Raw genomic sequence first — 15,987 nt, forward strand, 5'->3', positions numbered from 1 at the left:
TGAGGCTTGGTGTCTCACTATGCCTGCTTCCCCAGGTCAGTCTATATTACATGCACTATTTCAGCCCACTCGTACGGCACCTTTCAACATTTGTACATGGTTATAGAGCATGCTTACTGCCACTGAAAAATTAGTGTAGTGATACATATAATGTCAAATGAATGTATGTTAGTATAAAAACATACCCATGGTGAATATATCTATTACCATATGTATCATTCATAATCATCATCATCATCTCATAATCATCACTCTATTATCATGATATCACCAGCTGCACCACTTTGAAAATATGAATATATCACATTTATCTCACATCATCCTCACATGCCATATATATGAATAGCTCTGTAAGACTTGAAAGTGATGGACACATCTCGTATTAAAATTAACCATGATATTAAAACAATTACTACCATGTTCTCTGAATGACTACTCACTCTAACAATGTGCCAAAGTGTAAAGGTATGTTCTCAGGTAATGTAGTTTTATGAACGACAAAGAAGACAGAGGGTGATACACACTGAAATGTGTCAAACTTTAGTGTAGGCACCAGGACTGCTCTTTATCTGTGATGTGTTCATAAGATACAAACTGTATGTTGGCATGTAGACACCAAGTCTACTCAATTGTCTTCACCAGCCATGCAAACTAGCAGATCCTTGTGCATAATCTGCATAAATGTGACATGAAACACACCAGCATCACTTTCATCTGTTACAGACAAACAATGATTAAATCTAGATATCTTCAAACTTACTGCATGAGAGGAAAGAAGCCTGGGTCCTGGCCCACAATCTGGGCCTGAACTTGGAGGAGCTCATTCCTGATCTGGGCCACCCTGGCTTTAGCTTGGGCCACCTGTGCCTTCAGCTGGTCTGGGTCATACTTGGTACTTCCATTAGAACTTGTGGAATTCACTGCAAGGAACAAAGAGAGGGTTACAAGGTGAACTAGTACTGTAATAAATACCAGAAATATTTCAAGGCATGATATCATCGCGGATTGGAGCTGACAGCCTTTTCATCGACATGAAATTTTTCGCAAATTGCCACAGGCATTCAATACATTATAATGTAGACAAGAACTCTCGCATGGATTTGAATTTTGCGAATCTTGCCTCTCCCAAAATTTGTGAAATTAAAACGCATGTGAACATTCGGGGTTTTACAGTATAAAGATTCAGCTGAAATGAGTACAGGTAAAGATTATCAGGGCTCACTGACTCTCAATGTACCCTGTATCTAGTAGTCAAAGCTCTTTTATTCAGCTGGGATGAATAGATCAGTTGGGCACTTGGTGAAGTAAATACAATACTGACTGTCACAGTGATCAATATTACCTTCACTCGGTCTTATAATTCTAAAAGTCAATGCCAAACATGCACTTGGCTCTACATTGTAATCTCCTGAAGAGGGTTTATTGGTTACAATACAAAATGCACATCATATGTAGCATTTGCAGATGAAATATTGTACATAAATTTGAATTGTACCTTTACACAAGGCAAGTGCCAAAGTGCCAAAAACAAACGGACATATGGATCAAAAGTTATGAGCCATATAATCGAAACGCGCCGTAAAAATTGGGCATTAAAAGTTTGTTGACCCCTGTCTGTGACCTTTGACCTTGTGATGACCTTCAAATCCCCAAGGGACATCTACCATCCAAGTTTGGTCACTAACGGGGACATCTTATACTTCAACACGCGCTGTAAAAACTTAACATTGGGCCCTACAAGTTTGTTGACCCCTGTCTGTGACCTTTGACCTTGTGGTGACCGTCAACTCCCCAAGGGACATCTACAATCAAAGTTTGGTCACAAACAGACACATACATCAGAAGTTATGAGCCATAATCGAAACACGCCGTAAAAAATAAACATTGGGCCCTAAAGTTCATTGACCCCTGCCTGTGACCTTTGACCTTGAAGGTGACCTTCATGTTTGGTAAAATGTGTAACTTTGTATAACCTCTCTTCCCTCCAAGTTTGATTGAAATCAAAGTCCTCGTTAGAGAGTTATTTAAGTTTTTGTTGCGTTACGGACGACGACGGACGGACGGACGACGGACGGACAGACGCCGCAGACAATCACTTAGTCTCCCCGCACCTCTGGTGGGCTCGACAAAAATGATCAGCAGAACACTGACTGTGTAAATTATCTGTATTGAGTTCAAGATATATGCCATATTTTGCATTTATGTAACTTAAGCTTATCTTATCAGTCAGATCACATTCCAAACACCACACAAACCCAATGAGCATTTTTTTAAATGTGAAAACACACCCCTCACTCTAATCAAGCAATGAAGAATGTTAAAACCATCAAGGCTATCACAAACTGTAAGCACATAGTTTCTGTCAATTCTTTTTCCCCTCTGATACACAGCTATAATTAAACCCTAGCATTGTCAATCTTACATTACTTCAAGCAGAACTTGGATGATTAAAACCTGTGACGATAAGATCAAATATACAGGGTGAGGGCGGAAAACTGCTATACATAGAACTTTTTTGTATTGATTCATTTGTTCTTTTGATACCAAAAGGCAGGTGGTAGCCAGTCGAGGGAGGATTCTGCATACCATAAAAACCATTCTCACCAACTTTTACATGAAATAGAGGCATCATACAAATATCTTCATACCCAGATCTTCTTCTCATAATGAATATGATGTATACAATGGGGGGGGGGGGGGGGGGATCAAAGCAAGCACTCTTGATCTTTATCACATATGAGAGAACAGCTGGGACCTAAAACACTCTATAAATCCAATGCAGTGGTACACACTCTGATAAATGGTGTAAGATGAAATCTCGGTGATTTCTGGGGCATGCAATAAGCACCTATTTCCACATTATTCCATCATACAATCAATCACTATGTCATGGTTCTACTACAGACAAGTTGAGAGAAGAAAGGAATATGGCACAGATAACTGTCAAAAGTTTCTTTAGAAAACTCCTGGCTGACTGTTGGCTTTCAAAGTTAGAGCATTGTTTGCCTAGAAATCAACTTAATACCCTAAACTGTACAATTAGAATGAGGACAACAATTTGGAATTGGACCATTTATCTCTTTTAACATTAGGCAGAACAGGAGAAAAGATCACAAAAGTACCGGGACTGCAACAACAGAAATACAGAACAGAGAAAATGGATGACGGAAGGGAAAGGAGAAAGAGAGAAAATGAACGAGAAGGAAAAGGAGTAAATGGCTTACAAAGATTGACAGCAAAAACACATGACAAAAGATACTCACAGCTTGAGTGTGACTGCCAACCACTCAGTGCCTCGCTAGACTGTCCAATCTGTAACAATATAAAGATTGCATCAAATCACAATCATAAACACATCGATTCCAAATCTGTGTTTTAGAATCTAAACAGAAGGAACATTATATGAAAGAGACAAGTGCAACTTGAGTAAAGCTTTCTGAATGTCACTGCATAACCTAGCCCATTAATGCCCTATAAAGGGAACCTTAAAAAAAAATGCTGCACTGATTAACTTTACTGGAGAAAAAAAAATAAAAGTTTTTGACTTTCCGGCACTTGAAAGGTGTGCTTTGAATCATATTTGTTGAATTTTACTCAGTCAGATGCAGTGGGTTAACAACTAATATGCATGGCATTATTCTTACTGATAGTAATACTTCTTAAAAAATCTTAGCGTTCTGACTGATGAATGTGAAGTGCATCCATGACCATAGATCCATTGAGGCTGACTGTAAGACACTAATCACACATCTTACCTCCTCCTTACTGAGGTGTATACCATACTCCTGTATGTCAGTCAGAGAAGAGGTGGAGGGGTGCTGCTGCGGGGCTTGCAGGGGGCTGGGCAGGGGGCTGGGCAGGGGGCTGGGCTGGGTGGCATCAGGGGCAGACTGGGGAACATCAGCATTGGTAGTTTGCTGGAGGTAGGCCTTTAGCATAAACTCCTGTTCCTTGCGCCATTCGATCATTGGGTTCTCCAACTGATTGGATTCTGTGAGGGAGACAGATTAAATAACACACTTTACACTATGGACTGCGACAAAACAACATCACAAGTTGAAAATGATGAGCTCCCTGTTAAACCATGGAGCTTCATCATGTAGCTGCAAGTTTAAAAAGAACATTTAAAATGTACAATTGTACAGCGGGCATGTAACTTACAGCATTCATATTTTGTTTCTGAATGTAAAATCTAATCATATTGCATATTTTTGTGACTATGTGGTTAACAACTTTTCTCTGGTCCAGAAATTCTTCTGAAAAAAAAAAATTTAATACCAGACCAAGTATGAAATATGACACACATGCAGGAGAACAGTGCGGTTTAGAATTGGGGAAAAAAACTATCCTTGCACCCTTGGTGAGATCTAGAAGTGATCACATGTCAAAGTCTGACATTCCTCCCATCTGTAACTCACACACACACACACACACACACACACACACACACTGCTGTCACATGGCTTGCACACCACTTGTCTTTCACTTCATTCTGCCAAAGACCTACATGTATCATTCATCTCACAAACTGGTAACAAACTAGTTCTAGCAGATTTGCACAACATCATGTACATGTATGTATCTCAGGTACAAGTATGCCCTGCAAGATTTCTCTCCGGGAAAGATCAAATTACTGTTTCTGTTTCAGAAATATTATGCAGAAGGTGAAGAAATTCAAGCTGGAGAAATTTTTGAAGAATGCTTTCCTTGACTATGTTTCTTGCACTGACCTTTGTCGGGGAGTCCCTAGAAGGGTTACCAGAAGGGTCACCATGCCAACAAGAAAGAGGTCAAAGGACTAATATTTAGAAAGTTACTCTCACATGTCTACCACTGATCCCATCTAACCCTTTCTACCTTTCTAATGAAAAATATTAACATACAAACAAGTAGGCCTACTTCTATTGCACAGTTTGTGTTTGTCCTCTTCACTATCAAATAAACTGGAGTCTCTTATTTTTTGAGTTATTAGACTGATTTCTACATACCGGTTAATTCACATGATGAAACTGTTAACGCCAATTGTTCTCCCAGGAAGCAGAATCCTACATTTTGTATTTTAACCCATTGAAGACTATATTTGAGTACATGTAGGACTATACTCAAGCAGGTGTCTATGGGAAATACATGTCTTCTACAGGTTAACCGACAAAGCTTAATTTAATGGCAAGAGCTTATCAGCTGAAAAAAAAAAGGATGTATGTAAACTATACATGTACTTTTGCTTTTCCCAATTTTTTGTGAAAGATCACAAATCTAATGCACAGTGGCAATACGTAGGCCCTGCACGCAGGTGGGTGATGTAGGACTGTAGCTTTTTCACAATACTGTCAGACCATCAAGTTCTTTAAGACTGTCTATGATGAGGCTAAGAACACACCTTGTTTTCTGAGCCAACGTTCATTGTGGTCAGACAATAGCTCATCCTAACAACCCTTGACCATGGAATGAATAGCATCCTGCAGACTGGATTGGCTAAGACTTCCTAAGCAGGGCTCTGAATAGCATTCTTTGTTGATTACAAGACAGCTAGCTTTAAAGGGCAAATCACCCCACAGACACTAGCAGGCAGACTGCTGTACAGTCAACCATCATGTAGGAAGTCCCCCTGGATTAATGCAATACAAGGATAAAAAGTACAAGGCACAATCAAAGAAGAGAGTAATTTGATGAAGGAGCACAGTCTGGACAGTCATGTGGTTCCAATGCTCTACACCAGGATGTGATACGGTCATTGAAAAAGGATTTTTCCTGTGATAAATTTGTTATTCTATATGAAACGTAACATAAAATCAATTCATATCATTTTTCAGTTTGATGTATTTCTGGTGCAGTACTAGTAGAGTTCATGCTCATTAACTCTTAACAGAGATCAAAGTACATCAGAGCTATGAATTACAGCATTTAATTTGAGTCACTGCCAAGATTGACTGAGGAATATAATTGAGCAATTTTCTCTTTAAGTTGTTACCACACAGCATTCTGAGAAGAGAAGACCCAGTCCAGCCCACAGAGCTGCCCAAACAGAATGGAATGTCAGGGAACAATAGGCAGCTAGGAAGCCGGGACAATAGTGCTAGACTCACCACACAAATAGCTACATGCCAGGCACATTGCTGAGAGTAAAGTCAGCCAGTAAACAGGCATGAGCTGCCAGGCAAGAATGGAATTGCGTTGGCCTACATTGCATTCTCTGAAGCAGAACCTCCGCGCTGAACTACCCAACCAGTCAGAAACAATGTCTCTTTTATCTTTCACTGTACAATTCTATGTCATGGCGACAGAAGGTCTCAATATTTGGATATTTCAATAAAATGCATCACATTGTCATAAACAAATAATAGTAGTGGCGCCTTCATGGACTAGCTATTTCATAACAAACACTTGTAACAATGCCATAACATCATCATACCTTGACATAGCACACAATTCAGGGTTGAAACATACAAAAGTATAAGCAGTAAAGGTATGATCACATACATGTAATGTGGAATATCATTACATGGAAAGTGAAGAGAACAACAGATAGAACCACAGTAGCTGACCTCTCTACAATGTCCAAATGGCAGTCTAGGAATTGAGTTCAAGGAGACCCACTATCATCAGATCACTGACACCATACAGTAACAACTGCCACAATACTGTCTACCACATGCACATTATAATGAATCCAAACAGAATGATCCATTTCAACAGGATGCAAACTCAATTGCCTGTGAGAAAAGATGATCAACTGTTGTGGAAAAACAAAGCAAACTGAAAAACAAAACTCACCACAAATTGGCCTTTTAGTGAAAAAAAAAAAAATGGCTGAGATATCTTGCTAATGCAGTCACAGAAGTTATTATGGCAGTAAACCACAGAGCTAGTATGTAAAATGTAACTCGGTGGATTCCTCAAGAAAAATCCAAATGAAATCCTTTAATGACAGGACTCAAAGCCAACTACTGAATAGGCCTACAGTGTGTATATGCATGATAGCCCCACAACTGGAATCATTCCTATTCCTTTTGAGGGAAGAAATAAATAAAATCACTGCAGTTCACATTAGCTCTAATTCACAATTATACATCCTTAATGACCTTGGGACTGAGTGAGTGAGAGTGAGTAAAATCATTAAGCTTTACATCAACTTGTATATTGTACTTTAAATGTTCAGAGCACTAACCAATAAACCCCAAAGCTTGACAAGTGCAATCACAAAGTCCAACTTCATATTTTGAAATAAAAGTAAAAAGTGGGTTTACTGGACACCTGTGTGATTTAACAATAGACAAGTGGGCTAAAAAAAAAAAAAAAAAAATTGACTGCTGATATCACTGGTTCATTACCACACAGAACAAAACAGAGAAACTACATTGTAAAAAAAGAAAAAAAAAAGTATCATTTAATTCAAACAAATGTACAAGCTATAAAGTGTACATCAACTCACAACAATACATGATCTGACAGAGAATTATTTTATCAAGCCAAAACATACAGGTAGTTCTCAGAAGGGCTCAAATTCTTCTTTCACCATATTTGGAAATTGTTTTTTAAATAGGCCTACATTTTAAGGGTCTATCAAGAATCCTGTCTGGCTGAGGTGATTTGCCAGGATATTACATGTAAGTTCATTTGGAGCATTTTGAGATCAAAAGTGTAATGTAAATTTTTATTGTTTTATGTGTAGAATTTTTATTCCTGAAGTACCCTCCATTCAGTAGTGGATAGTGTGACATGATGATCAATTTCTGTAGATCACTCATAGTGTGGAAGATCAGTGGATACTGCTGTGGCCCGATTTGTCTAAAATTATCAATAATCAATAAAATAAAAAAAAAATACATACAATATAGCAACCACAGTCAGGTATCATGCTCTAAGACTGCAGTACTTCATGAAAACCTTTTGGGTCAATATTTCACATTTCTTTTGTTATCCAACTGAAATCTTATTATGGGATCCTTTCACACTTTTTATTTTTGTGTAAGTGTACATTTTACAGCAATAGTTGACAGTTCTGCAGGCATGAGAACTACGTTTGTATGTTTTCCCTTAAACACATTCTCAAAGTCACAAAGTCAAGGACAATGTGTGGTGATGGCAGGCCTACAAGTTGGTTTGATACCTGGTATGTGTAGGTGTGTATGTCCTTGTGACACACTCCATCAGTCTTGCCCTTCATCATGTGATCTTCAAAGTGTCAGGGACATGTCTAGACTGTACCAAAATATTCACAACTTGACAGTCCAGCTTGATACAATCCATTACATTATCAGCTACAATACTGGCCCTTTTCCGACTTCCATTCTCCTTTACATGTAAATCTATTGATTTCAAAGTTTACTGTTTGATTGCACACATTGTGTATATGGTACAATTGTATATATGTTTTACCAGTTTGTATTACAAATTGTGACAGAAAGAGAGCAAATTAGTCCATTCTTACAGTTATGTAATCACTTTTGCCTTGTCCCCTGATTTATGAGAAAGATATCAGAATCTGCCATAAACCAAAGCAAGCAATAGAGAGAAAAACAAAAGAATAGAAATTGGAACTTTTGGAAGAATGGTGACTGCATGTATGTGGAGGTAGTGGTTGAAGTCATGCATGGCTCAGTACAGGACTTGCATTATCAACCACAGCTATGCCAACAATGTCACAAGTAGAGAAAAAAAAAAACACTAATCCACTGATAAGGACCTTACTACCTCAGCCATGTCATCTAGAACAGGATTTTAATACACTAGTCTACAGGGCAGACTCTATACACAGATGGGTACATCCATGTTCAGGTTCTGCAAGTTATATTCAAATTGTCACTGATTTTTCTTAATGTACATTGTACATTGTACATCTGTGTACATACAAATGTACAATCATGGAGGTACATTCGTAATAATGATATTGAATCAGGATCAGATACATGTAGGGCCTACAGTGTAACTACATTGCATTTCCAAAGTCTAAAGCAAGCACTGATGCGACATGCACTCACTTTGGAGTGAGACTACATGTACAATGTAGAAATACTCGATTCACTCTTCTCTACACATTGGTATGCACACAAAATGTCTTTCTGATATTGATGAACTGTACAAACTCTTTGAGTTGTTCCTTTTTCTCCGAGTATTAACAATGTATTGTAGGTAAAGAACAATAGATGGCAAGACTGCCATCCCACGGACCAACCACATTTTCAATGAATTTGTTAGAAATAAAATCATTCACTAAAGACTTCTAGGACAACCACAGCTTTTACACAACCAATTACTGTAAAAATATCAGACAAGACACTGAATGCAAAATTTAGGCAATCAAATCTTTAAAATATATTCTTCAACACACTACAAATTTTGCAGGATTTTGTTCCAATCATTACTTTCATACACCGGTACAACCAAATGAAAAGAGATTTTATTAGGAAGAGGAAGCCATAATTCACATAACTCTTAAACTTGCTGGACAACAGAACATAAAACATTAGAACAAATCATGGTGTAGCTGTCATGGCTATACAAAGCCCCATCTGAAAGGCTTGACCCCCAAAACATGATGGGGGGCCGGGGGGGGGGGGGGGAATTTAGCTTGACCTTCTCTACTTCTCCCCATAGGTCCTACATGTACATGTAGACTACACAAAATATAGTGCAATGCATGCTGTACTTGACAGATTTTTCTATGTCTGAAAGAGTTCAATGACCCACTTGGCCAATCAGACAAGCCTTGCCAGTACTTCAGAAATACACTGTAATTTGTCTTTACTGTAGGCCTACAATGGCTACACCGTGTCACATCATCATCCTCGCAGCCCAGCTCTCAACCCAGGGGGATTGCTGGAGTACCTTACTACATGTACATGAACCCTGTTTGTTGCATTTATTCTACCAGCATTCATACTGTAAATCCCTTATGTAAATATCATTGAATACATTGTACACTGTACCTCATAAAAAAACATTTTATCATACTATGTAGGCCTACATGAAAAGCACTCTATAATTTTCTTCTTTATTAGAGAAATCTTTCAGGAGAAAATAAATAATAGCAAACAACCATTAAACCATTTCAACACAGTACAGTACAATGTATTCTGATACATGTAAACCACAAATGATTTGCCATTCCAGTGTGTTTTATTGTCTCGCTGCATGGTAGTCCCATCCCCCCCCCAAAAAAAAAATAATAATAATAACATTAATGTTTGGTTTGAGCATTGGTACTGATCCATGTACACATATCTCAAGTTCAAAGGCTCTCTTAAATACCTCTCTTTTCTGTGGGTTTCATTTTAATATGCAGCAAAGTCAATTCCATAAATCTACACATGCAGTCACAAAGAAATGCTGAACCACAAAGAAAATTCTCAAAATTGTTCCCATTTAAAAAGATGTGATAACACCCAACACATTTTTGAATGAAATCGCACATCTGTATGTGATCACTTTGTACGGGTAATCAGAATAACCTGTGATACAACAAAGGGTTCTTCTTTTTGTGTCTAGGCTACATGCACACGTGTGTGTCATGAACCAGAAAATCTGATTTGAATGGTCCAAGTTTCTCCAATTTCTCCTTCTACACTGAAGGAGAAGATCAAGAAATATTTGGCTCTATGGAAATATACCTCCCCTCCCCCGATTAAACAGTCAAAGAAAAGGATAAAAATTGTTATCATCACCAACATTTTCAGTACACTGTAAAAAGTCTACAGTACATCTGCACTATGCACAACTTTCTTCCACCATTACTGACAGGTTTCATTGGATTGATGATAGACCTACATGTAGTGTCTATTGAAGATTTGATAAAAGACAATCTTTTAATAGGAAATTCCTATTTTACAATGTAAATCTGTTTTGGATGATGAGATGGTCAGGCTTGAAACGAGGCTAAGCTGTAAGGAGATTGACATGATATGCCTCCTCAAGTCACAGGGGATGATCAGTGGATTATGTGCAACAAAAGGATGTGTTCTTGGTTGATTCTTTTGTCATACACAACAATCCTATTCCTTCCCAATGTCTGTAGGAAAGACAAAAGACACTCAAGGTCTCCTGGAACAAAGCCTACATTCTTTCACGCTACTAGGGGCACTCTCTGGTATTTGATTCCTTGTCTAGGACATTGTTTCGTTTTGAAGAGACTAATCAGCTCATTCTAATCAACCCATTCATGTCATACTTGTAGCCATGTAGGTCTCATTCCAAACTGTGTGTAAGATGGAGATAGCATTCTATTGTTGTTTTCTATGAAGGAAGCTGCTGAGATGAAATCACTGTGGTCTGGATCCATCTTTTGACAAGACTATCCCAAAGAGAGAAAGACAGTTGCCAAGCAAACGTATTTCTATGCCTAGAATATTGATATGACACGAGTGTGTTTAGTCCCATTCACTTACAATACTGTACCTTAAAAAATCATTAACTTTACAAATTGAAAAAAGAATGAGATTTCCATCTGAACCATCTCTATTAAGAACCAATGCACAATACTAAAAGGTCAAGCACACTCTTTATAATGAATGACATCAAATGTAAAAGAAAAACAAAACAAAAAAAGAAATAAGATGGAATTTGCTGAAACCCAGATTAGAAATACCAGTATTCAACTCAGGCAAGATATGAAAAAGTAAATAATAAACTATGCCAAGGCTCCTGATTAAAAGATAATGATACTGATATTTTCTGTCCTAATGCATTATCAGCCTTCACTCCCATTTTTAAATTTCGTTTTAGTTTTTAATAGATACATTCTGCCATTGATTCTGTTCTCTTTTTTCTCATCAAGTCATGATATGACTGTATCATCATGACATTTCAAACAATGCTCATTCTTTTCTTCTTTTCTTTTCTTTTTAAAACAAATCCAGCATTTTGTTTTTCACAGGAATTTACATGCTGGCTTGCCTAAAATCTATGGTAGTCCTTATAATTCAGCAATACTTTATATATGGCACTTGTGTTCCTGCATTTCTTGGCCCTGTGTTCTCTACATGTACATACCACAAATGGGAGGCAGCTATGCAAAACGGAACTGTCTTTGTGTATCTTGCATATTCGCAAAAACTAACAAACATTCACACACAGCAACCAACCACAATCACACAGACACAAACTAATATGTACAATCTAAGTCAGGAAATAAGAGGAAAAGAAAAGGATCTAAGACATAGTCCTTCACTCAGATACACTGTAACTTCCATTTACACGTATGACAAGAGAGGTTTTCGTCTCTCAGAGGTGATTCAAAGACTCAAGATCTATTTCTAAATAATACTCTCATTTATCAACTTCACACATCCACTCATTCTTCCCTACCCATGGACACAAAAAGTTTCATGTTTTAATCATTCCATTTTATAAATGGGAAAGAGAGAGAAAAAGACAATGAGAGTAAAGAATGACTTACGATCGATGTGGTTGATGTAGTAGACCCCCAATGACGGGTCAAAGCTTTCCTCCCAGCCAAATGGTAGCTCTAAAATACAAAATGCACAGAGTTGATAATCAGCATCGACAGCAAATGTAACAAAAATTATTTGATGCATGTGATACTACACATACAATAAACAGTGTTCACACTGGATGCTTGGTAGTAAAAAGGCATGTACAAAGTGAGTGTTGAGTTGGATCAGTGTCTCATCCAGCGTGATCTGACTTCAATTTGAAAAGCACATCTATCACACATAAAGCTCCCTTTAGTGTACTTCTTTTCTTATTGCCTTTGAACCAAAAATAAATTGTTTATTACAACTCAAAATCACAAAGTATGAGGAAAATAATATCCTAAGCACTAAAGTACAAAATGTACATCCAATAATTAAATGAATATGGTATGATAATACACTAAACCTATTTTACATAATTTGTGAGAAATATTCTAAACTTGATAGAAATACAACACAGGTGCTGGAAACATGTGACTTTGTACTGGTACTATCAATGATGCTTAAGAATTCTTCATAACAAGTTTTTGGAAATTCACTTACCATTGCCGACACAGTCTGCAAAGCTCATTGGCTTTGTTATCCTGAAAAGAGAATGAGATGGAGATTAAAAGGATCTAATCAAAGTACAGTAGCAGCAACATATAAATCACAGTACATGCAAACTACTGATATTATTCAGGGAGGTGCTAGAGAAGGAGAGACAACTACTGCTCTCCTTTTAAGTCATGCGCGGCACCGCCACTGCGTTCAACTACAGTGCTTTGACAAAAGAGAGCATCAATAATCGGGACTAACGCCCTCACATCTAGAAATACTTGCTCCTGTTAACTGCAATTCGTTCTCTCTTTCAATGTGATGGCAACAATGAATTTGTGTACCTTGAATTGGAGCAGCGAATCAAAATGCAGTGTAAAACTCACAATTTTAACAGCAAATAGTTTAAAAAACACGATGGAACACGCTTTAGCGGAGTACTTTATTTGAAAGATCAAAATATCCCTTATCAAAAGATAGAAAATTAACATGCGGAAATGTGCACATTATAGAAAAATATTAGGTATTAAGAGGGCCTAATTTTCATTTCATTTCGATTTGCGAATTACGAAGAAACTAGAAATACATGTTTATAATATTGAATTCTTTCCTAAACTACATTGTTTTCTAAATCAATTTGAGTATTTCATTTAAAATTTTGCTGTGAAATAAAGCTTGTAATTCAACGAAAGGTGAAATGCATTCTTTGTCTCCGAACTTCGTCTTGCAACTAGAGCGGTGCCGAGCATGACTTCAAAGCGTAGTGGAATGCTAGACATCCCATTGTAACGCCTTGTACCCAAACATGTGTTTGCATGAATTTCGAAGAGTTGCCACTCCATCTCTGTAACACCTCCCTGTATTATTGGACATTAGATGAGTGGCTTGAATGAGAACTTGCATTTTCTAGCAATGCACAAAGCTACAGTGTACATCCACTTAATTCAATGCCCAGCTTTAAAATCTATTTTGATCAGTACTAAAAATATTGCAATGTATATTTTCAGAAAACAAGAAAAGAAACCCACAAGTCTGATAAATCCAGAAAGATATGTACCCATGATAAACTAACAGTTTACTCAATCTTGAAAAACTGAAAAATTAAGAATTCATTTGGGCACATCTGCAATGTCCTATTGTTGTTATTCTAACCAATCACTATTAACATCAACACATGTGGATCTATCCCAAGTTTCTTACTATTCAATATGAAAAATTCCACTCTTCAATTCCATGCACTGTAATCTTTGTACAAATACATCCACACTGCACACTACATTGTATGAGAAAACTTCACTTTGGGCTACACCGCTGGAATATCCTGCAAGCTTTACGAGATCATGTACAGAGCTGTAATACATATCATGTCACCTGTATTGGTGCTGACAATTAGCCTCACCAACTAACGTGATAATAACCCCCTGTCTGGTATGGCAAGGTGATCACACATTCCACACACATTTGGCATCTCATCACAATAGCCACTGCTAGGCTTGATTGAAGGATAGCAAATATAGGTAGGTGAAAGAAACTATCAAGAAGAATACTTAGACCGCTTTACAGCAATGAGAAAGAGAGAGAGAAACACAACACAAAAGCATGTCATAACAAACAAAGAGTAATTTAAAAAAGTCTCTTGAGTTGCTTTTTTTTGTTAAAGAGTCATTCTATTTTCAGCCTAAACACTTGTAAGAAATGATACCACTGGGGGGCCTCCTATCTATTTTTACTATTTAGAAAATCTTTCTGGAATGCACTTTTCTATAGGATAGAGGATTTGTCTTTCATTGACACTATTTGTCTCTACTCTCTGTGTTTTCCCTCCTCAAGTAACCTTGAGGTGGATTCCACAAGACATCCTAAACTACAAACATCCTTGTCACACCGTTGCTAGACTGAAGCAGTTGTGTAGATGCAAGGCCCTCTTTTGAGATGATCAGAGGCCCGCTGCAAGATTGTAGGGTCACTAAAATATCTGTTACTTCAATAAACCAAGCACACAAATCTCTGTTTTTGAGGCTGGATTTAATGCATCTTAAACACAGCCATTATCTGTGCTCAACATATGAAACTATTACAATACACAATCACTGTGATATGGGTGTGTGAGTGAGTACATGTATTCACACCTGAATGTGTACCCAATATGCAATGATGCTGATACTGTACGAGCTGAAATGTGTGCGGTGGTCTTATTTTCGCGAATTTCACGAATCGCCTTTGAACAGCGAAAATAACGCGAGAATAGCTAAGTTCAGTTAGACCCTCGCAACTGCAAAATTAACAACCCGCGAAAATGTCCTCCAAGTAGCAATTCGTGAAAATATCTGTACGTGAAAATTTCAGCTCGTACAGTAGGTCACTGGTCAGCAAAATTCAGCAAGTGTATGGAGCACTGGATAGGAATGATGTCAGATTACAGATGTAAACACAGGATACAATCTAGTGATGTATACTGCATGATGCCTAAAGCATCCAACAACACTCACCATTGATTATGAGTCAGTCCAAGAATGTATTAACCTGGTTACATCCATCTCATGGGGCACATTAAAGAGACATGTCATGAGTAGCCTCCAGGAGCTAGCTACAATGTACCTCAATGGACACAGTGATAAAGAAACAACTGCATGTCATGACATGGCCATCTCCTTGCAGAGTGGAGACAATGCACACGAAAGTGATCAATAGCAGGCAACAATAGCAGGAATTCTGATCGATGCTCGACATTCACGCTTCTTAACTGGACTATTTTGGCTCCGTAAGTCACTTGACCCATGAAGCACCCCATGAGTGTCAGCTTGTCATACATAAAAGGTGCTGAGAATCAATAAACTAGATAATCAATGGCCATCAAGCCCCCATCTCTTGATCATCATTTAAAGGGACACGGGCCAGCCCTCATTAGCTTATCATTTCAACTTTGACAAAACCCAATTTGTTTGTGGTTCCTACAATCAGTCAGAAACCTGCCTAGTTTGATGTTACTTGTAGTCAACAGTGAAAAATAAAAGTAATG

At 37.8% G+C, this 15,987-nt stretch overlaps 1 protein-coding gene across 1 annotated transcript in view; it reads right to left on the minus strand.

Moving 5' to 3' along the window:
- The window catches only part of LOC140234788 (protein KIBRA-like), a 43,411-nt gene that overhangs the window by 16,375 nt on the left and 11,049 nt on the right, over nt 1-15,987 (minus strand). Inside the window, exons 2-6 of the mRNA XM_072314825.1 lie at nt 12,975-13,015; nt 12,395-12,463; nt 3,756-3,991; nt 3,264-3,312; nt 761-920 (exon numbers count right to left, since the gene is read on the minus strand). Coding sequence (XP_072170926.1) covers nt 761-920; nt 3,264-3,312; nt 3,756-3,991; nt 12,395-12,463; nt 12,975-13,015 — 555 coding nt within the window. The remainder of the gene's footprint in view (nt 1-760; nt 921-3,263; nt 3,313-3,755; nt 3,992-12,394; nt 12,464-12,974; nt 13,016-15,987) is intronic.

Source organism: Diadema setosum, chromosome 11, assembly GCF_964275005.1.
Source record: "Diadema setosum chromosome 11, eeDiaSeto1, whole genome shotgun sequence".
NCBI lineage: Eukaryota > Metazoa > Echinodermata > Echinoidea > Diadematoida > Diadematidae > Diadema > Diadema setosum.